At 37.6% G+C, this 24,526-nt stretch overlaps 1 protein-coding gene across 2 annotated transcripts in view; it reads right to left on the reverse strand.

Annotated features, from left to right (window-relative positions):
- The window catches only part of GRM1 (glutamate metabotropic receptor 1), a 358,869-nt gene extending 346,527 nt beyond the window's left edge, over window positions 1-12,342 (reverse strand). For both annotated transcript variants that reach the window (XM_060167605.1, XM_060167607.1), the window contains exon 1: window positions 11,643-12,342. In XM_060167605.1, coding sequence (XP_060023588.1) covers window positions 11,643-12,342 — 700 coding nt within the window. The remainder of the gene's footprint in view (window positions 1-11,642) is intronic.
- Between the last annotated feature and the right edge of the window lie 12,184 nt (window positions 12,343-24,526).

The following is a 24,526-nucleotide window of genomic DNA, read 5'->3' on the forward strand; positions in this document are numbered from 1 at the left end:
CTTCCTCATTTTAAACTTCCTCAAAGTTCTGCCCTTAGCTCTCTTCTCTTCACTCTATATTCTCTCCCTTGGCAGTTTCATCCGCTCCTGTGGTATTAGCCACAGCCATTTGCTGACAAATCTCAAATCTACCTCCCTTTTCAGATATTTGGCCCATGAGATGACTCAACTTTATTGTCCCATAGATACCTCATACTGAACAAGTCTCAAACTCATGTTTTCCCAATCTGTGCTTCCTCTTTTTATTCCCTATTTAGTTGTATAAAATGGAAACATGGGAGTCATTCTAGACATTCTCCTTGATCCTCAGAGCCAATCAGTCACTAAATCCTAATTTCCCTACTAAATGGCTGTCAAATCCATTCTTTCCCGTCCATTCCCTTTGACACTTCCTTTAGTAAAGCTCTTATTATATCTTGAATAAGTTGATTAAACTGCTTTTTCTCCATCACTCCCCCAACTACCAATGGCCTGTCAACTTGTGTGCTAACTTCTAAACTGACACCTTTTCTTAATCTGTCCTCGCCAAAGTTTTCAGGATGTCCTTTCCAATATATAAATCTGATCATGTTTCCTCCCTGTTTAAAATCCTTCACTGGCTTACCAAACTTACAAAATTGAATCTAAATTCCTTGGCTTGTCAAGTCTGTCCATTCATGACCTCAGTCTTTGCTGCATTTTCAGTTTGATCCTTCCCTACTCCTTTCCCTGAACATATATTCCAGAATTAGTGATATATTTAGAGTTTCCTGAACATACTTAGTTTTATACATCAATATTTTTACACTTCTCTGTGTCCTCCTCTGATTCCTCTAATAAAGTGAACTTCAAATGTCACCTCCTTTGGAAGCTTCTATGTGGTTTTCCCTCACTTCTTTCCCTGGCCCAGAGAAAGCTGGTCACACCTCTGTCTGTCACCTCTCTAATCCATACCTACTCCTATGGTTGTACTTATCAAACTGAATGGTAATCACCATATGGTGAGCTTCCTGATAGAGGGATTATCTATAGTTCATCTATCTCTGGTCATCAATGACATAGCAGAGGGCCTGGCCCAGAGAATATGCTCACTAACATTTACTTAATTAAAGGAGAAATTTGAAATGGTCTTTTTTCCCAACAGTGTAATACCTGTTGACCAAAAAGTGAAAATATACATTGTATATTTATTTATCCAGGAAAAGGTGATATTATTTGTTTATTGTAATTTGTTTCTACTGTTTCAATATCCTCGAATCACCTGTTAAATTCTACTGTAAACAGTTTCTCCTCTTGAACATACTGTCCGCAATTTGTCTATTGATATTTTTTGTTCTACCGTTTATAATGTACAGATTATATAATGTGTTAGAGTACCAAAAAGAACAGAGGAAACTGCCTCAGTGTATCCAGCAATAATTGCAGAATAAGCTGTACAACCAAAGAGGTTTCACTTAGAGCCACTTGCTAGGGATGGAATTGTTATGAAGGAAGAGGAAAGAAGCCGAATGTGCTGCTCAGAGTTAGCAAATTAGCAAGATATACCCCTTCTCTCTTTATTTGCACACTCTCACCCCAAGACGTTCCTGTATTTACTTCATACACGCTCTCCTGCACTAAGGGCATCTTCTTATTTAAGGTTACAGTGGCCTGGTAAGCATAATGAGATCTGACACTTATTGAGCTCTATACACAGAACTGTCTCATTTCATGTGCACAATAACCTTAAGGGACTGTTTTTGGACATTTTTACCTTGATGGCTCTCTAAACATGGCTGATTCCATGAAATTTTGGGTCAGTCCTATCCCTGACCCCTGGAATCCACCCCTGCCCATCCTTTTTTAATTTTCGCATCCTTATCCACTATTCAGCACCCCTGGTTACTTGTTATAGAGATGGTACCACAGAGCTGTCTGAGTGAATGTGATCTCCCACTCTTGATCACAGACCTCACAGGGATAGAATGGTTCCTTCCTTCGTTTCTTTAAAAAAAAAAAAAATGTCTTCCTCTGCGGTCTTTATTTTTCTGCACTGAAGGAGCTGGGGGGGAAATGGCATATTTATAATCTCCTCAACTACAGTTTCATGTGGAGTAGACACTTTAAGCTGGAAATTCATTTTCTCTGAGAAAGGACCTTTATTTCAAGTTGGTAACAAGCACAAATATAGAGGTAGAGTTGCTCAGATCCAGGGAAGAATCAGATCAAATGAGAAAATGCTTGACGCAGACTTTCCACGGGAATGTGGAGAGCAGGTGAGTTGGAAGCAAGAGAAGTTAAATAGGCTTGTATTGTTCGAGGGCTTTTTGGTGTTTAAGAGATTTGAGCTATGAGTTCTTGGTGAGTTCAAGGTGCCAGACTGTGGACAGAGTGCATGGGCTGCTGAAGTGAAGGTGAAGGACACAGAGTTGAGATCAACGACCTATGAGGGTAGGTATCAATGGGTCACACACATGAATGCTGGAATCACGCAAGAGTACTGAAAGGAAGACTCTCAGCAGTGAGAATGAGTTTTCAGTGACATAAGAGTCTCCTGCAAGCTGCTAAATGACTGCAGCAATGTTGGGAAGAACAAAGCTGGGCCAGATGATATAAACCTACCTCACAGGAGAGAGGAATGCATGTGGGTGGCCCATGTGATTTAAAAATAAACAATCAAACTCTTAGAGGAAAACATAGGCAGAACACTCTATGACATAAATCACAGCAAGATCCTTTTTGACCCACCTCCTAGAGAAATGGAAATAACACAAATAAACAAATGGGACCTAATGAAACTTAAAAGCTTTTGCACAGCAAAGGAAACCATAAACAACAACAAAAGACAACCCTCAGAATGGGAAAAAATATTTGCAAATGAAGCAACTGACAAAGGATTAATCTCCAAAATTTATAAGCAGCTCATGCAGCTCAATAACGAAGAAACAAACAACCCAATCCAAAAGTGGGCAGAAGACCTAAATAGACATTTCTCCAAAGAAGATATACAGACTGCCAACAAACGCATGAAAGAATGCTCAACTTCATTAATCATTAGAGAAATGTAAATCAAAACTACAATGAGATATCATCTCACACCAGTCAGAACGGCCATCATCAAAAAATCTAGAAACAATAAATGCTGGAGAGGGTGTGGAGAAAAGGGAACACTCTTGCACTGCTGGTGGGAATGTGAATTGGTACAGCCACTATGGAGAACAGTATGGAGGTGCCTTAAAAAACTAAAAATAGAACTACCATACGACCCAGCAATCCCACTACTGGGTGTATACCCTGAGAAAACCATAATTCAAAAAGAGTCATGTACCACAATGTTCATTGCAGCTCTATTTACAATAGCCCAGAGATGGAAACAACCTAAGTGTCCATCATCGGATGAATGGATAAAGAAGATGTGGCACATATATACAATGGAATATTACTCAGCCATAAAAAGAAACAAAATTGAGCTATTTGTAATGAGGTGAATAGAGCCTAGAGTCTGTCATACAGAGTGAAGTAAGTCAGAAAGAGAAAAACAAATACCATATGCTAACACATATATATGGAATTTAAGAAAAAAAAATGTCATGAAGAACCTAGGGGTAAGACAGGAATAAAGACACAGACCTACTAGAGAATAGACTTGAGGATATGGGGAGGGGGAAGGGTAAGCTGTGACAAAGCGAGAGAGTGGTATGGACATATATACACTACCAAACGTAAAACAGATAGCTAGTGGGAAGCAGCCGCATAGCACAGGGAGATCAGCTTGGTGCTTTGTGACCACCTAGAGGGGTGGGATAGGGAGGGTAGGAGGGAGGGAGACGCAAGAGGGAAGAGATATGGGAGCATATGTATATGTATAACTGATTCAGTTTGTTATAAAGCAGAACTAACACACCATTGTAAAGCAATTATACTCCAATAAAGATGTAAAAAAAATAAAATTAAATAAAAATAAACAATCAATAGATCCTTGGGTTAGGAAAGTATCTAACGCAAATTTGAATAAGTCCTGGCTTTGTTACTAATGAATGTTATGGTCTTAGGCAGGTCATTTTATTTTCCCGGGCCTTTGTTTTCTCATTTGCAACATGAAACCTATAGCACAAGCTGAACTTTTATCTTAACCATGAATTGCATTTTTATTTTATGTTACTAAGTTTTAGATTCAAAAGTCTTCACCTTATTAACTGATTTCATGTATGTGTTCAACTTTCATCAGCTAAGAAGGGCTAACTGATGGCAGTTTAACAAAAGCAAATGAAAGCTAGTTATACATATTGTTTCCTTGTTCTCTGAAACACTGCTGTGAGTAAATAACATGGTAGTGATTATCATTCCCATTTTATAAATAAAACTGAGATGAATGTATATTATTTCCCATAGTCTTTTATGCATTTTTTCTTTCAAGTGATTAAATGTACTTTCTGTAACCCATAAGCCTTTAACTACCTATATATTTCTATGTCTCTTCCAACAGACTATAGGACCCTTGAGGACAATAATAATAACAGTAATGAAATAATAATAACTATTATTATTATTTTATGTGTTCCTAGTGCCAAGACCAATGTCTGATACATAGCAGATGCATGAATTTATCAATGAATAAATGGTCATGTCTTCATTAGAAAGCAAAATAAGTTACTTGGCAAAAAAAGAAATGCTCCCCAAAATCTCCTTGTCCTTCAATTGCCAATTAAGGCTTTTATCTGAATCATTTAGATATTGCCTTGAATCTTCAATTTGTTGGCCATGAAGTAACTAAAATAGATGATCATAAAATTGATAAATGATCATTTCTGATCACCAAGTTTCTGCTTGAGCCAATACTCTTCATAAAAACATTAATGCTGGTATTTGGTACCACAATGCCTTAAGTTTAAGAAAGCAAAACTTCCCATGAGACTGAAGAAAATTAAAATTATAATTTTTCATGAAAATTAAAAATGTAGACATTTATAGAAGACAATTAAGCATGAAAATTAGTAGAACTTGCACACATAAAGTACATAAATATTTCTACATAAGTTTAAAATCTAATGATAGCTCTTTGATGGATAAGACAGCTACATCATTTTGACAAGACTTTATGTCTCAGCCTGACTCCGATTTTCAACTACAGCTTCTCTGAAAACTGACAACCTCTCCTACTGAGATGTTGCTTCCAAAATAATGTCAGAACAGCATGCACTATGAGCTGATTTTTTCAGTGATTGTAGGTGCTTACTAAACTACTGTGTCCTCAGCCATGGTTTCCCAGCCCTCTGTGGTCTTTGCTGAAAATATGGCTTCTGACAAATTTCTTTATGATGACACCACTCCAGCCACCTCCCAGAAAGTTATTAAAAATCCATAAAACCATCATTATATATTAGCTCCATAGACCACCAGGAGAAAAACTTGTAGTGTTTATAGAGGAATGGCAACTGCAAAGCCACATGATAGAAACACAGAATAGAAGTTGTCATCACCATCTACCCTATGCAGGCCAGCTGCTGTAAACTTTGTTCGAAAGCAAATGAAGTCACAGGGTGATTGATGGTATGGCAGAAGAATCAAGAAGAGTTCAAGATTTCTCAAAATAATAAAGGTGTCTCATTTTTTCATCTTTGTATTTCACCTTAATCCTTTGTACATAGAACCTGTTAACTAAATACTGATTAACTAACTTAGAAAATGGCTTAATAAGTCTAGTCAATATAGAAAAAAATAACAAAGACAAACTCAAAAGTATGACAATCTGGGCCATTTTTGATAAGAGTGAGTGGCTTTATATTTTTCAACAGGCTTCAAGATTACCACTGTATCCCAGCATAAGTAACAGTTGACATTCACAACGATTACTTCGTATATTCAAGAAAAGTTCCTATTAAATTCAGCACTCTCTTTAAAAGATGACAGGGAACTATATAATATAATTTGCAAAGACTACCTTGTAACATGTTTAAAGTGTAAAAGGTTGGAGTTTAAAGAAGTCAACTCTCAAGTACCCAGGTTAGTCAGTCAAGAGAATCAAGGTTCTCGGTAAACAAGGTAGGATGCGAACACTGTTTTTAAATCATAAATAGGGTAACTTATGACTGTGCCTGGATTTATTCTGTCCAGACACCCACTCTTGCTAGTAATGTATGTGCTCTTGGCCAAAGTTCACAGCAAGTTGAACATATTAAATCTAAGTCCATGTTGTTTAAACATAAAGAATCGTGATTTTAAAACCTACTTATTGCCGGCCTGTTAATTACACCAAAATTCTCCTGGTCCTTCAGGATTGCAAAACTGAAGATATCTTTGACTCTTTGTCTCTAACTCTTTGGCACATCGAATTCTCCTATAAAGTATTCCTTTGAAGTACTTTTATTCTTCCTAATTATTTTAACAGCCTAGTACCTAGAATTCTACAAACATAACTTTCATGGCTAGTTTTCTCCCTCCCCATCCAATGCAGCTTCCCTACACATTTCAGTAAGAATTCACTTTCTTTTAATTATCTTTGAATCATATCAAACTCTGCTTTGACATTTCTTTCTTGAAATCAAAACTCTTTGGCTCATGCTTCAGGATTCTCCATTATTTATCCTTCATATAGATAAACAGTCATGGAATCACAGAATATAAGAACCCACATTTGAGTTGCTATCTTTATTATTAGTTCCCGGCCCACACTCTCCACTTCAGCCAAGAAGACCTGCTTATTTTATTCCCCATGGGGACATTCTTACTACTGCTTTTATCTTTTACAAATGCCATATTAAAAAATGAATCAAAATTCCCTTTTCTCCAGCTTTTTTCTAGCTAATTACACTCACCAATATTTTCTTTCAGTGTTCGCTAAACACATATAAACTCATGTTTCTAAATGTCTATACTGTAATAATTTGTTTTTACTCATTTTACATGTGTTCAAACTGTAATCCCTTTAGAGTGTAAAGAATTTAGTAACTGAGACCAAGTCTTCAAATTTCTTATAAACAGTTTTTGGGATAGTAAATTTTTTATTAGAATTGTAAAGGTGCTGTGATGATTTTTCTACTTTTATGCTATTTATTTATTTATCTATGAAGTGGTATAGTATGTAATGAAAAAACTTACTGTCAAGGAAATTCATAACAGGCTGAGTGACCACCCAGATTAGTAGTTTGCTGGTAATGGGCTATGGGAATTTACACTTGACTCTCTCTTACTCAGTTTTATCATATATAGTCAAATCTTGAGGACACAAAGCTGGGATGCTAAGATGAATTAAATAATCAAAGTCCCATAACTTATTGATAAGGCAGATTTAAGCTAAATATTCTACATTTAAAAGGAAACAAAAAACAAAGTCTTACTCTTAGAATAATAATAACAATATTAAAAATTACCAAGCATAAAAGAAAGGAGATGTAGCCTAGTATCAGCTCATATTTTTAAAAAGACTTTTGGATAATAACTTATCTAAGATCTACTTGAGTTATCTGTGATTATAAGGGAACTAAAAATTACAATATATGGGTGAAGGAACTGGTGAGGTATAGCATAAAAGAGAGAGAGTTCACTGATAATAAATATCACGTGGAAGAGAAATTTGAATTGCTTGGATGATTCCCAGTAGTCGATAGAAACTTCAGGGAGTCAGGTCATTAAATAGAAAAACTGACTAATAGGTGAAATTCTGCCTCTGAATTTAAGTTGTGTATTCTCCAACTCTCATTAGAAATCCTAATCACAATTAGGAGACTTAGAGCATATGGGAACGACTTCTGGGCAAAGATGTAATAATGGTGTTTTAAGCATCTTTAACTGGTTGGCCTAAATAACCTTTCATGACATTCTACTCCTTATATTGTGATAAAACAGAACATTTATTAAGGTGACTTACTGTGAAAATAGTTTGGAATCAAGATAAGAAAGGTATAAAGAAAGTTGCTGGTGCATATATAGAAAAATATGATATTTAGTAGAAATAAAATTCTTATATGTAATTGCATTAGCTAAAGTAAAATAGTTAACTGATGTTCTTACGATTTAGGAGGATTTTCCTCTGATGCCTTTAGACTTTTAGAGTGTTTTATATCAAATAGAGCAAAGCTTCTAAAAAGAAAAAGAGAAGCCAAAGAAGGCCAATCTCATGTAAAGTGTAAGCAAATGTCCAAAAAAAGGTGCACCACAATGAAAACATAACTGTAAACAAAAGCGTACAGCAGCATCACTAAATCCCTTATCACATACTCCTCTGACACTGTGAGACAAAATATTAAGAGAGAAGGGTTTAAAACAAATGAAAATGTATTCAACCCCAAAACTTAACTTTTTGAAGCTACAAACTCAAAGAATATTCTTTTTGGACTCATCCAAAGCTTTGATTTAATCAACTAGAATTATTTTTTAAGTATTGTTTTCTACAATTTTTTGAAATGATAAATTTGTTTTTTTGATGGGGAATCTACATTTTATCAGAAGGATGGAATACAATGTCCTTGGCCGAGATATTCTTCACAGAAGTAGGCTATTTTTGTATTCTATGATTAGCATATTTAAAGACACATGCCAGGTGAGCAGCTTGCTCCAAAGTGCACTCGATTTTTCTTTGTGGACAAGGCTCTGTTGCTTCAGTACCCTCCCTTTGACAGATCCTAATTCAATATTCCTCTCAGGAAATAATCCTGAAAAATCTTCTGGAGAGCCTGTTGCTGGTAACTTCATGTGAACTGATCCTCTTTTTATGTCAGGTAAACTGACAGTTATGACAAGAGGACAAGTGTGGCACAAATGACGTGGTAGAAGATTGAAAAGTATGTAAAAGAATATAACAACTGAATTCTAACTGATTAAAACAAAACCAGAAAACACCTCCAAGCTTAACTTCAATATAAAGTAAAATAATAAAGGGATATAAAACTTTAGAAAGAATAGGATGCTCCATCTATGGTTTTAAAGTCAAGCAATATTAACCATAGAAATGAAGGTATGCTAATCTAGTCACCTATTACTTTTAATGTTAACTATACTAGGCTAACTTCTAATAAAAGAAATTGTGATGATAAACTGACTAGAGAATGGCTAATTTGGAAAGGAGAGGTGAAGGTCACTGGAGGTCCCAGAATTTCTAAACTCCAAATTGCTAATATCCAGACAATCTAGCTTCCTTCCTGAATAGTGCCCAGATGGCAGAGACAACACTGATATGTGGTCTTAGCTGCTTTTTGACAGGGAACTGTCACCAGTAGGTGACCCCATCAGTCTGAAGACAGGAAAATTACTAGATGATGCAAGAAAGTGCCTGCAGGCCAGTACACTATGGGTTCCTGAGAAGCAGGAGGGCAGAACCTTAGAAAAAATAAATTTTCAGTTGGAGCTTATACAAAGGACACTGTTATATTTCTTTGCAGATAGAAGAAAATAAAAGCAATTTAGTTTCCACAGAATTATATCTAATAAGAGAGGAAACAAATTCTCTTTGAGAAGAAATAAGATATATATAAAAGGCAAGGTGAATGGCATCATTTCTTGGTAATAAAATAGACACCAAAGTTAGCTCTAATGCTGTTCTATGAACACAATCTAGTCTGTAATCAACTATTATAATGCTATCGGACATTATCCTTGCCACACAACCCAAGTCAGAAGGCAGAAAGGGAACAAAGTAATCCAAACTAACACAAGGGTGGAATTTTAATATCAGCCCTTCCTCAACATAATTTGTAAACACAAGTCCAATTAATTTTCCAAAAAGACAACTCTAGTTGTCAGAAAGCGCTATTAGCAATTATTTTTAGCAAAAGGATGCAACTGGAAAACATACTGAAGGGGGGAGGGGGAATCTTTTCTCCACTCCTCTCCACCCCCAAAATAAAATGACATAATAAAATATAGAAAATAAAACTACCTTGTAAAAATGATGTATTACTTCTTCTTGAAGGAGGTATTTACACTTCTAATATCTATAATGAATTACCTAGCTCATTTGAGGGAGAACTATTAAATAATTAAATAAATCACATTCAATCTACTTTTTGCCATTCCCTTTTAGAGAGATCGCTCTAATGCTGATAATTAACACATTTTTAACTTGGGCTTTCAAGATGGTCCATCTAAGCACTGGAGGAAACTATACTAAACAAAAAAATGTAGGAAATTAACATTAACCATAAAAATGTAAGGAGTTAAAATCTGAACTTAAATCTGTGTCTTAAAAGAGTAATATGTGATTTTGTTGAAAAAGAGGCAGGCAGTTCACTATGAAAAATCAAGATTCAGAAATAGGATTCAGTTTTTAGAACTCACAACACTGCAACAGGAAGGTGTTGTTTTTTTTTTTTCCAAAATCAAAGTCTGAAATTTCTACACAATTTTTGTTTGTCCTAAAAACTCTGCTCCCGTTAAAGTTAAAGCATCAGTTTTCATTAACATAACCATATCACCATTTCAGTAAGAATGTTTCTTAATTTCTATATCAGACTTCACACCAGTAACTGAATACTGTGTAACTGTTAAAAGAACATGAAGTCATACCTATGGCCTTTCTGTTAATAATTTGATATTAAGAAATATAAATGCAGCAATACCTTCAAGATTCTCTTCCATATGCCAGCATATACACGTGAATTGTCCTGGACATTAATTCGTAACCTGGGTCTCAATTTCTCTATAAACCTGAGGGAGTTAAAAGTAGATGACTCAAAAGTTTCATTTTATCCAACAATCAGTATAGGATAAGATGAGAAGAGTAAAGAAAGTCTATATATAATAAATTATTTGAGAATGCATGTCTGTAAGACTCTGTATAAATCAAAGTTTTTAACCTCAGGTATAATCTATTTCACTTTTAAAAGCTATTTTAAACATGATATCTACTATCATTTTATTAGTAATTTATAATTTGTCTAACTTTAAATTCTAATAAGCAAAGTCATTGTGTTAGAAAGCAAACAAACAAACTAGAAACCAAAATTCAAATCCAAGAGGTCATCAGTGCTATTGCTCATAAGACAAGATAATTCTTGGGGAGAGTGAGGGCATATGGACAATTTTAACTGATTAAGTAGGAAAAAAATAATAACTATTTAAATTATTTACTTTTCCTTTGTATCTAAGGTACCCCAGAATTTAAAACATAAGTTTCTGATATAGTGAGGGAGATGACTGCATTAATCCAATATTTACAGGTAAGTTATAAATGTGTAAGAAGGGAGCACACCAGAACAAAGAAGCACCTTCAGCTGTTCATGACAAGATAAAGCTTTCAAGTCCAGTTTAGGGGACAGCAGTTTGCTTTTTGGTTTTTGGTTTTTGGTTTTTGGTTTTCTAACTGCTCACATTGGATTAGTCTATTATGCTTGGAAAATCATAGCCAGTCACTTAAGGGTAGTATAACATCTTGGGCAAATAAACACAAACTCAGAATATCAGGGCAAACAAATATGTAAGTCCAAAAACTACAACTGGGCACTGTTCATGGAAAGTTTGGTGTCTTTTTGGTTCCTGCTACCCCCGGAAACACCATGGGACAGTTTTCCTACACTATAATTATAGGAGGATGAGGATGCAAGGCAATGCCTGGATGGGCATGTATGGAGAAGGGTAAAGGCTCTTCCCACGGTGCTAGAAATAAACAGGAACAACACTGTGATCCCAAGCGCACATCAAGCAATGCCCTGGCTTTCTGTGCACTTTTCTTCCCCAAATGCAATGCCTACCTTCCGTGTGGACCGCGGAGACATAGGTCCAATTGTAACGCTTGACTATGTCAAGCATCGCCCTTGCCTGCAAAGTGTCAGAAGGGACAACCCTCAGGAAGTATTTGTACAAAGTTTTGTCACTCAGGTCGATGCTTGTGGCGGAATATGCGATCTGGGGGATGTTGAAGAGCTGGAGCAGGTTCTGCACTTGAATGGCTACGGAGCTGGAGCCCGGGCCGATCACGCCGGCAATGGGCTTCTTAGTCCTGCCTGGGGGGAGGGTCTGGCCGTCAGGCAGGCACCGGTTGAGCCCGTCCTTCTCGTCTCGAATGGAAATCAGAGAGTCCCTGATGAACTCAATGCTCTGCTCCAGAGCCACAGAGGAGTGCCAGCAGGAATCTCGGATCTCACTGCCCAGGGTGATGTTGGGCAGAAGGACCGGGTCCGCGTTGATCTTATCCAACGTGTGGAACATGGCCTCCACCCTCTGGATGCCATACTGCTCCCTGATCTCCCCACACTTCCTCTCGGGGACCTTCTCGGCCGGAGGCTGGTGGTGGACTGAAAAGAGGGCCCCAATGATGACATCTCCGTCCATTCTGGCCACTGAGCGCTGAGACGAGGCTCCTGCCAGCAACAGTTTCCTGCCGGGGCCTCTGGGGAGAAGGGACATCTCCAAAAAGATAGCTGGGAAGAAAACCAAGAGGAGCCGGACCATTATGCTGAGGACGCCGTCCACAGCCGGCCAGCCGCGTTCCCACGCTGGTCCAGCCAGCAGGCTCTGCGCGCTCACAGTGCGGACCCGACGCCTGACGCCTGCTTCTCCCCCGTCGCCAACGCCGCTTGTTCGACGACTTCAGCTTCTGCACCCCCGCCTCCTTCCCCTCCTCCTCCTCCTCCTGGTCCTCCACGACCACCTTTACGCCCTGGTGGCGTCTTTAGGGATATTCGAGTCCCCCTTCTTCACTGGTGCATCCAGGTAAACTGACCAATGGTACCATGGGAGTCGTGGTGGCTCGGGTGAGCTGGACGCTGCCGGCAAAACAGGAAGGAAGTCAAAGCTCCGTTATTACAGGACCTGTGTCAAAACTCTGGGGTCAGTGCTGGTTAAGAGTTGACCGGTGCATTTCATGATATGGGCTGGAAGGACATCATGATAGCGGCTGGAGGGACAGCTTGGGCGGCAGCTCTGGTCAAGGCGGAAGGTGGCGCGTTCGGCCCCCAGTATCCTCCTCCGTCCCGGGAGGCGCAGAGCCTCGCCGACCCGTCCCCTCCTGCAGCTCCAAGTCTCTTCCAGGTCCCCAAATACCCTCACGATTACTGACTGGAGGGGGAGGAGGGAAGAGGGAAAAAAAGGAGCTGCGTCTTTCGACCTTAGAGAACTTTCCGGATTTGAAAAGATCAACTTTTTTCCCCAGAAGAAATTTGGAAACTCTTTCATTATGAAGGCAGAAGCGCTACTTCAAAATAAACTCGAACCAGGGGTGCACATTTTACTTTAACTTTGAGGGGTTGAAGAGACCCTAACGTACTACCCAAGTAGTAAATATAAATTTGCCAGCTTGAGGAAATCCATATTAGTTACTAAGGCAACGCCTGGAAAAGTCTCCGCATGTCGGATTTTGGTACATCCCCCCTCCCTCCCCCACCCCAAGAAGTCAGCTTATTGTAGACGTTTAGGGGGAAAGGGTACAGATGAGGTAACTTGTTTCCCGCGACCCAGGATGGAGGGAGGGAATGGAGGGACCCCTGCACTTCCCTAAATCCAGACCTTTGGCTTTGCATAGTTGCTAGAAAGGGAACAGAGGGGAGCTTCCTGGTTGCTCTGGCGGCGGCAGCTCAGTCCTGCCGCCTTCAGAACCCTGGACAGTGCTTGGTCAAGCGGCTGAGGCATTCCTCCGCAGGGCCGTTTGCGGACGCTTTGACCAGCGAGTTGCAATTCTTTAACCTCCAGCCCCCAAGCCCGCCAACCCCCGACTTCACCAACCCCCCTCCCTGCGTTCTACACACACACACACACACACACACACACACACACACACACACACACACACACACACACACACACACACACACACCTCCTCGTTTCCCCAGTACCCCTCCCTCCATCCTCATTCTCTTCTCCTTGCAGCTACTGCTCCTCCAGGTATATTCAAACCCTACCACTTCGGGGGCAGAGGCGCCAAATCTCAGCCGCCTGCTGGGCTGAAGTTGGCTCTTTCCCTCGTCCCTCTCCGGCTCCCGTTTTCAAGGTGAGGGTCAGACGAGAAAGGAGCAAAGGGAGCGGGCGAGGAGCAAGAGCACAGGAGGTGAGGCAGGCAAAATAAGAAAGGCAACCCAGGCACCCATGCGTCCCGACGCTTCCCGGGGAAGCCGGACTAACAGAAAGAAATAATCGAGGATGCCTCTGGGACAAGGAGAAAAAATCCCATAGATTGGGACCTTGTGTCTGTCACTGTGGGTGGGTTCCCCCGCCGGGAGGTGTCTGCTCACCTGGGTCTGCTTGGAGAATTTGAACTTGAGACGGACCTGAGTCCGGGTAGGCAGCGCTGTGGTCCCCGGGCCAGAGTACCGCGGCCAAGCTCGGTTCGCAGACGCCTCAGCTCTAATCCAGACGGTGCAGGGATGCGATCTAGGCTGTACACTAGTGCCCTCTTTCTTCAGCACTATTTTACCGCAAGGAAAAAAGAGGGAGGAGGGAGGGAAAGAAACAAACAAACAAAAAAACAGGTCATCCAAGGCTTGTCTATTATCTCACGCATAAAAATCAGTCATTTAATGGAGGGGGGAGCGGATAAAATCTAGGGATAAGTGGAGAATATTAATTCTTTTACTACTAGAGGGTTCTTAAAGAAGCTGCCAGCTATATGAATAGACAGATCTGGAGAAAGGAGTGGGGAATGGCTTAGGCTGCTTTACAGCGGATATTCCTTGTATGTATTTCAGGGACTCAAACACATTTTATCTCCCTGGAAGTAAAACCCCTACTGAGGGAAACAGAATAAATGCATTTGAAGACATCTATACAGGCTCTACTGGTAGGTTGCAAGGGAAAGGGTGAAGAGGCTGCATGGGGTGGGAGGAGTGGAAGGAGAGGTAGGCACAACATGAATCATGGGAAGCCAAATGAAGAGAGGCAAACCTTGGCTACATTTTCCAGGTCAAGATGTAACTAAATTGAGAATGAGAGTCAGGTCACATGAAAACACTGGAGTGAAAAACACTTATACAAATTCCTCTCAGGCTGCCATCACCCTCCTGGACAGGTCTACAGAGTTGCTTCTTACAGTGTGAAAAGTGGAAGTTAAATCACATTCCTCTGGGAACATGTTGGCTGAGCAGAATGTGTCCCAGCTTCTTCAGAGGAGAAAGACAAGTGACAGTGTGCCTTTCCACTCCTGCTCAAAGCTTTCTATTTGTGCCATGTGCAGAGAACAGAGATCAGCATATCTGGGTCCCTTTATAATCACCTTGGAGGGGACAAACCGCATGAGGCAGTTTTAAAAACTTTTTAGCATGTTCCATGAAACAGGACAGGAAATGCCTCCAGTCAGGAACAGAAGCTCTTCCTTGTTCTGACTCTGGCCTTTTTTCCAAGTGTCAGACTTTTCTGGATTTTTCTTAAGTAATCTAAAGAGTATAGGAATTTTTTTTCTTTTTCAGCAAATAATGCATGGAACCAGGTACATATCCTTTAGGCCTAAAAGATCTCAGTTTTGGAAGTAACTATATGTTTACTCAAGGAAAATAAGAGGTAAGTTCCTGTCTCATATGTAGGGTAAAACAGTTCTCTGCTTGTACCCTTAGGAAGATGTCAACTTTAAGAGCAAGCCACAGGTGTTCACGGTGTCCCACAGTATCTCACTTCGTCTATTAGCCATTTAAACTCCATTTTCGATAACTCTATTCTAGTAAGTTAAGCCCTAAACATGATTTTCCTGGAATATTTCATAGATACTATGAATGTACAAAGATTTCAGTGCATATATAAACCATCAAATATGATTTGCAGGATTAGAGAAAGCAATGTCTCTGAAGTTCACATTTAGCTCTAATATAGGCTTCTCAAAGAAATATTTTTAATATACCACATTGACATAGGTTAGAAAAGATTCTGCTACTGAAGGAATGATTAAATATTCAGACTTATTTGTTCTCAATACAGTCCAAGTAAAACCTACACATTCAGGTTGGCTGAAACAAAACATTTTAAGTAGAACAACTTGTGGTCATAACATAGAGTATTTATGCATATACATGAACTATATATGATAGATGTTAAGGAAATGTTTAACTTCAACTGCGTCAATTTGAAATTATCATTTAAATGTATTGATAATTATTTAAGACCAAACTTTAGAAGGCACAAAGACAAAAATCAATCAAGAAGAAGGCACAAGAAAGTAAAAGACAAGATGATCCAAATATGCTTCATATCCAAATATGCTTAATTTCTGGAAATTAAGACTTTACCAAGGAAAACATGATGTAACACATGTGGAGACATGTTAGAGAAGGTTCTATTAGTAGAGCTGAAGAGAATGACTAAAAGAATGAATTACATACAAATTAACAAATACAGGTCAATAGCTACTCTATTACAGAATGTTAAAGTGTATGAATCCAGAAGTACTATCAGTATGAATATTTATTCAGTGCTGGTAGGGTACTATCTTACATTCAGTATGTGACCTGTAGCAGGGCAAAAAGTGTTAGGAGTAATTTGGTTTGGGAAATCTGTTTAATAAAAAAATATACTGGAGATCGAGCAGAAGACTATCAAACATACTATCTCAAGACAATGATTTAAATGCGTTGCTATAACAATAAGGACAACAAAATGCTCATTAGCCTTATATGGTAATAAAACAGATATTGCCCATAAACAAAACTGTGATCACTTTCTTTAGGAATGTGTGCACAAATCTCATTGCTCTCCATCATAAAGAACATCATAGAGAGCTTCCCTGGTGGCGCAGTGGTTGAGAGTCCGCCTGCCGATGCAGGGGACACGGGTTCGTGCCCCGGTCCGGGAAGATCCCACGTGCCGCGGAGCGGCTTGGCCCATGAGCCATGGCCACTGAGCCTGCGCATCCGGAGCCTGTGCTCCGCAACGGGAGAGGCCACAACAGTGAGAGGCCCTTGTACCACAAAAAAAAAAGAACATCCCAGTGTCTAAAACAATACAGACATCTGGTTCATGATAGGTGCTAAAATATTTGTTGAATAAATAAATGGATACATTTTCCCTGAACGCTAAAAATATTACCTCATTTTAATGACTTTCTTTAAGAAGATCAAAGCCAGGCAGTTTACTGATATTTCTAATTTATTCTTCATATAATGTAGAGAGAGTAATTATTTTGCAACTGTTTCTCAAATGCAAGTAACCAGCCTAATTAGAATTAAATCATTTAGAAACATATTTATACTACAAACATTTTTACACGTGAAGTATTAAAATTTGTTCCTAGCGTGAAGAAACCATTTTCATTCCTGTACTGCATATGTTAACCAATATCAAATAAAACTTAGAAATTTTATAGAGGTAAAAAGAAGAGAATACATATATGGAAACTAAACCTTATCTAATGTTGCAGCTATATGATTTGAGAATAACCATTTGAAAAGATTTTCAGAACCATCACATGAGATGCATAAAATAGGCATATTACCCCCGTCCTACAAATGGAAAAATTGAGGCACCAAGAATCTGATCCTTGCCTGGGCTTAGTGAACAAATTAGGAGCACTGTCTCATGATACTACCTTTATTCCAAATTCATAAGTTTATAGAAACTGACTACATTAACTGAGCTAAATGTTACTTATCTTCATTTTTCCTTAAGCTTTGAACTGAGGCTCTCTTCTCAGAAAATGCTTAAGTAATAAAGAAAATAAATTTGAATTCCTTTCCTTTGGGCCTTTCATCTGTTGAGGGCATAAGCATTACAGGTGATTGTTCTATTTGCTTAAAATAGCCATCTTTTATAACAGTTCTAATAATGGCAGTAACCTACTTGCACAGTCTCACAGTCAACTTTGAACAATTAAGCAAAAAAAGTATCTAAATTTTCAGATCCAGTAAAAACCTTCATTAGAAAAGGTTTTATCTTACTACAGTTTCACCAACACAAGAAATTAAATTATTTTCCTGTTTTAACAACAATATGTTGTACTCCCGTCTCACTGTAACAAAAAGCTACATGGTTGCTATCCATCAAGCAAACCACCAAAATATTGATCTACCTAAAACATAGCGTTTATCCTGTCAGTAGCATGGTTCAAAACTTGTAATATGTCCCAGCTGCCAACAGACTGATATCTAAATTCCTTAACCTGGTACTCAAAGTCCATTGGCTGGGGAAAAGGTTCACAGAAGCAAAATATGGTAACTATTCATAACCAACCCTTCCCTTCTCTCCTTCTCTAAGTCCTAAGAGAAAGAGACTCTGGCTCAGATATACCCAAGGGGTTATCAGAATAATGAAGACATATTTAAAGACACATTTTAAAGTTTCCTAGCTAATTCTGATTTGACCCTTAGTTGAAAGCCACTGTTAAAACTTCATCCCATTCTCCTACACACACTTTTTCTAACCAAATAAGCCTGACATTTTCCCATGCCTCAGCTCATGCTTCTTACGCCACAAAAAAAAATTCACCCACCTTTCATTTCTTTTATATGTATTTGTCCTTCTTCAAAATTTATGTCAAATTCAACTTATCCATGAAAGCTTCCAGTTCTAAAGGAAATCATGAAAAAAGTGCTTATGTGGCACTTTTATATAATACTGTGAAATAATATTACTGATTTTTTAAAAATTTGTGCTTCATCTGGTCTCATTCACAATTGCTGTGATCACTTTCAAAATAGTGACTTAATCCAACTATAATGCAGTTAATAAAAATATTTTGGAATAGTTATGAAAGTCCTTAATAAATAGCAATGTATTGCTTTTGAAATCATTAATCATAGCAAATAATCATCTTTCCACGCAGATTTAATTTTCTGGGAGAGGAAAATTGTCATGAAAATTCTTAAATAATAAAAAGTAATCAAGATCCTTGAAGGAAGAGAACTGTGTCGTGCTTACAATTGAATCTCCAGAACCTAAAAAATGTGTCTATAACTCATTAAGTATTTGTTCAATAAATTGATGTTTTGAATAAAAAAATCAGGTGTGATTCTGAAGAAATTATATTTCTTTGGTTCTAAAGGCATTTCTGAAGAGTGGCTCCAAAAATGTTTGAACAACTGCAAAATCATTGGCTTTTGGAAGGAAACAACAATCTCTTGAATATAAAAATATGAGTCTATCTTTTTAAATCATCATTTTAATCACATCTGTGTATGCACTCATTTCAGTGGCTATTTAAGAAAGTTATTAAAATTTAAAACTGCATATACTATTCGTTGTATTTTTAAATAGCATGCAAAGCACATATACAACTAAAAAGGACTGGAAGGAAATTACATCAAAATATTAAGTTATTAGCTGTAGAAGGTAGCATAATAAATAATTTCATTTTTCTGTATTCTTTCTTAAAGTTTCTGTAATGAATATGTGTTGATGTATTAAAATATTATACTAAGATGGAAAACAAATCAAATGGTTATCAAATATCTACTATAAATAATGATGAATTCAAGGAATCAAAGTTTACTGGGTCACATTTGCTATCTTCACCTGCTCTATCCACCATCTAAGATATTCTGTTACTCCTTTTATGTGATAAGAATTCTGTTGAGTACTGCAGATACCATAGTGAACAAGACACAGCTCTGGATTTCCAGGAACTTGGGATTTAGTGACAACCAGTACAGAATAGTGTGAAAACCACTACAAGAGTAGAAACCCCAATGTACTCTGGGACCATGTGGGAGGGGCACCAGTGTTCAAAGATCAGGAAAGTCTGCTTAGGGAAAGTGACACTGGATGGGAGGGAAATCCAAAAGGGAGGGGATATATGTATACATATGGCTGGTTCACTTTGCTGTGCAGCAGGAGCTAGTACAACATTGTAAAGCAACTATACCCCACAAAATAATAAATATTAAAAAAGGAAAAAAGAAAGAAACCGAGTGAGAGACAAATAGGAGTTACCTAGGTGGAGAGGGAAGTGAGTAGAGAAAAAGACAGTCTAGGCAGGGAAAGTGCAATAGCCCAGAAGAAAAAGAGCATGTAGTGCTTTGAGGGAAGTATAAATCGTTTGGCAAAACTAATGCAAAGAATAGTTGAGGGTGGGGATAGGGGAAGGCAGGTCTTTTAAAAAAGAAAGACGTGATGAAGGGCTTTATAAACCATGTTAAGGAGTTTGGAGAGATGGCATCAAATAACGCTCAGGAAGTTGAAATTGGTGGGTGAAGGATAAGTAACATCATTATATTTAAGATTTGGAAAAGTGACTCTGACTAAACTGGAGAGAAATTATGGGCCCGAACAATATGAGAAACAAAGAATGGTTTAAAAGCTGCTGGACTATAAAGAAGTTTTTAAGGAAAAAACAGAGAAAAGTATCTTTGTAACTTTGAGATATGAAAAGAAATCTTAGGACACAAAATGTACCAACCATAAAATTAAAAATCGATAAATTGGACTTCATCAAAATTAAAAATTTCTCTTCCTCAATTACATCACTAGAAAATGAAAATGCAAGTTACAGGTGGGAAATATGTGACAGATATATAGAGAGAGATGTATATGGCAAAGGTCATATCTAGACTATCGCAGAACTGCCACAAATCTATAATAAAATGACAAATAACCCAACTTTTTTAATAAGAAAAAGGCTTGAATGCCACTTCACACACAAGAAAAGATATACAAGTGGTCAGTAGGTACCTGAAAAAGTGCTCAACATGACTAATGAGTCATCAGAGAAATACAAATTTTAACCTCATAAGTACCACCTCACACACATGAAACAGTAAAAATTATAAAGATTATGAAGACTGAAACCACCAAATGGCAATAAGAATATGACTCAAACAGAAATATCATAAAATACTGAAGGAGTTGTTAAATGATACAGAAAATTTGGGGAAATGTTTGGTAATTTCTTGTAAATTTAAGCATACACATGTCCTGTGATCAAACAATTTCACTTCTAGCTATTTATCCAAAAGAAATAAAAACATATGTTTGAAAAAGACTTTTATAGGAATGCTCATAGTAGCTTTATTCATAGTAGACAACAACTGGATTCAAATATCAACAAGAGAATGAATTTAAGAATTGTAAAAAAGCTACAAATAGAACTACCATATGACCCAGCAATCCCACTACTGGGCATATACCCTGAGAAAACCGAAATTCAAAAAGAGTCATGTACCAAAATGTTCATTGCAGCTCTATTTACAATAGCCTGGAGATGAAAACAACCTAAGTGCCCATCATCGGATGAATGGATAAAGAAGATGTGGCACATATATACAATGGAATATTACTCAGCCATAAAAAGAAACGAAATTGAGCTATTTGTAATGAGGTGGATAGACCTAGAATCTGTCATACAGAGTGAAGTAAGTCAGAAAGAAAAAGACAAATACCGTATGCTAACACATATATATGGAATTTAAGAAAAAAAAATGTCACGAAGAACCTAGGGGTAAGGCAGGAATAAAGACGCAGACCTCCTAGAGAACGGACTTGAGGTTATGGGGAGGGGGAAGGGTGAGCTGTGACAGGGCGAGAGAGAGTCATGGACATATACACACTAACAAACGTAGTAAGGTAGATAGCTAGTGGGAAGCAGCCGCATGGCACAGGGATATTGGCTCGGTGCTTTGTGACAGCCTGGAGGGGTGGGATAGGGAGGGGGGGAGGGAGGGAGACGCAAGAGGGAAGAGATATGGGAACATATGTATATGTATAACTGATTCACTTTGTTATAAAGCAGAAACTAACACACCATTGTAAAGCAATTATACCCCAATAAAGATGTTAAAAAAAAAAAGAATTGTAATATCTTCATACAATAGAACAGTACTCCATAATAAAAAAAAAACCACATTACAGATACATGAAGCAACATGAATGAATCTCAAAAACATTATTTTAGGTAAAAGACAACAGAGTACATACTGTTTGATTCCATTTATATAAAGTTCAAGTGTAGTCACACTTATCTGCACAAACAGAAATCAAAAGAGTAATTACCTTTGGATGCGGTGGGGGGGGGGGTGGATTAACCGGAAAGGAGAAAAAAAGAATTTTCTGGAGTGATAGAAATGGTCCATATTTTGATGAAAATGTTACTTACACAGAATATACGTTTGTCAAAAATCTGATAATTGTACAATTGAGATATGTGTATTTTACTGTATGTAAATTATATCTGAATAAAATTAGTTGATTTAAAAAGAAATTATTACAAGTAATCAACTGAGAGATGATGATGAACCAAACTAACGCATTGGCAGTGAGGATGGATAAAAGGACAAAAATTAGAGGGAGAGCTGGGTAGAGGATGCTGTGAAGATTGAGCAAGAAAGTCAAAATAGTTCCCTACTTTGGACTTCAGTGGAGTTTAGCAGATAGTGGTGTCATTTATTTAAAAAGAAAACAGGACAAAGAATTTTGGAGAAGGGGGAGATAATGAGATTCATTTGAGACCCATTAAAGTATCTTTGAGACATTCCAAAGGAAATGCCCCCATAAGAAACAATGTGTACACATATAGGGGTAAAAATGATATATGTATAAAAGAAATATCTGTGGGGACACTTGGCATAAGTTAAAATAACAGAACTTGATAAAATGACCCACAGAATACCCAGAGTAAGAAAAAAATACTAGTTATGGTGAAAGTAGAGAAACTGGAGCCCACAAAGTTGATGAAGAAGGAACAGCAGAAACAGATGAACTATAAGAAATGTAAGGTCAAAGAACCAGTGAGAAGGAGTCCTTCAAGAAGAGAGCAAACAAGAGTACTAAGAGCTGAAGAAAGCAAAGGACCAAAAATAGCTCACTGGATTTATCAAAAAGTAGCTTAGTGGTGATATTTCCAAAGCAGTTTTACAAGAAGGAATGACATCAGATTGTGGAAAATGGGAGTAAGGAAACATAAAATGAGTCTTATAACTGTTTTCAAGTGTCTGAATGCCTTTACATTTATTTACCAATAACTGTGGTATAACAAAAATAACTGCATACACACACACAGAATTCTGCACACAAATGATAAATACTGTTTGAGATTTAGAATTATATTACAGAATGTATTCTAAACACAAAATTAAGGTCAAATTACACATATAAATTCAGAAGGAAAAAAAAACAAGCAAATGGTCCCCTAATAAAAGAAGATAAAAGAAGATTACCTGGAGGAAATTTTATATATATATAATATATATAATTTTACATATATATCCTACTGCTACACGTAAAAGGAAGGAAAGCAGCACAGCTGACAAATTGGAAGGGTTTGCAGTCAGATCAGACCTATATTTGAATCCCAGCTCCATACCTTATTAATTGTAGGACCATGAGAAAGTGGCAGCATCTTCAATTTCAGTTTCCTCTTCAAGAAAATGGGATAATCATAGTTACACTGGTAGAGTTGTTTTGAAAATTACATGAAAATGCTTAGTAGCCTGACTCATAATTTTCAATATAAATAATTTTCAATATCATTATAATTATTATTGTTATAATATAAGGTGCTAGAGAAGATAAGATCTGGTTCAAAAGGGTCCATTCTTTGGGTATAGGTAATTCACTAAAGTTCAAGATTTTCATGGAAAGAATTATTTTGTAGGCTTAATAATAAAGCTATTTTCCATACTTAAATAAGATTCTTTAAGCCTTTTGGATATACTGGATCTATACAAATATATAAATCCTTTGTATGGCCAAACCAGTCAATCCAGTTCACCACAGAAGTACTTAACAATCAGTATACTATGCTGTATAAATAATATAGTTGGAAACAATTCTATTGATTCTAGTATCTGACCCCAGCAAACCAGAATGTCTAGTTTGGGTGGCCATCTATCAGGCCAGATTGAAACTCTGAAGTAAGCTTATTATTGCCAAGTTCTTAAAGACTGAAATATAAGAATTTCTTAGAAGCTTTCTGCATGTGTTGCAATTAATTTTTCCTACTTAAACTTCATTTTTCCTACCATACAAGAAATTATATGTCAGTAGATTTGTCGATTTCTTCAACAGTTAGGAAATTTATAGTCTTGATTTTTCAAGCTCTATGGCATAGAAACATGGTGTTCTAAAACAGTTGTGATAGCTGCAAAACTAATTTTATGGTAGTAATAATGATAATGACAGTTGTTAGTGGTGACGATGATAACAATAGTAGCAGAAAAAAGCCCAGGTACAAGTTCTAAGAAACTCCAAATGCGCTGAAGGAGGAAAGCCTATCTAAGGGTAAGAGCATCCAGAAAAGTATAAGGAAACCTGGAAGGATGATATGTTGAAGAAGCTAAGAAAAAAGAGTACCTCAAAAAGGAGGAATGGATAAATTCTGTGGAATATTACTGAAACACATAAATTAAGATTAGACAGAAAAGTGTCCTTTGTGTTTAGCAATATGGAAGAAATGGGTAGTCCTAGCAAGAGCAATTTTGGTCAAGTGTTGGGAGCAGAGGACAGACTGAAGTGGTTTGAATAGTTAATTAGATATAGTATAGCCAAATTATTTTTTATTTTTATAAATTTATTTATTTATTTATTTTTGGTTGCATTGGGTCTTCGTTGCTGCATGTGGGTTTTCTCTAGTTGCGGAGAGCAGGGGCTACTCTTTGTTGTGGTGCGTGGGTTTCTCACTGTGGTGGCTTCTCTTTGTTGTGGAGCACAGGCAGGCTCTAGGCACACGGGCTTTAGTAATTGTGGCACACGGGCTCAGTTGTTGTGGCTCACGGGCTCTAGACCGCAGGCTCCG

Source organism: Lagenorhynchus albirostris, chromosome 12 (genome assembly GCF_949774975.1).
Source record: "Lagenorhynchus albirostris chromosome 12, mLagAlb1.1, whole genome shotgun sequence".
In the NCBI taxonomy this organism is placed as follows: domain Eukaryota; kingdom Metazoa; phylum Chordata; class Mammalia; order Artiodactyla; family Delphinidae; genus Lagenorhynchus; species Lagenorhynchus albirostris.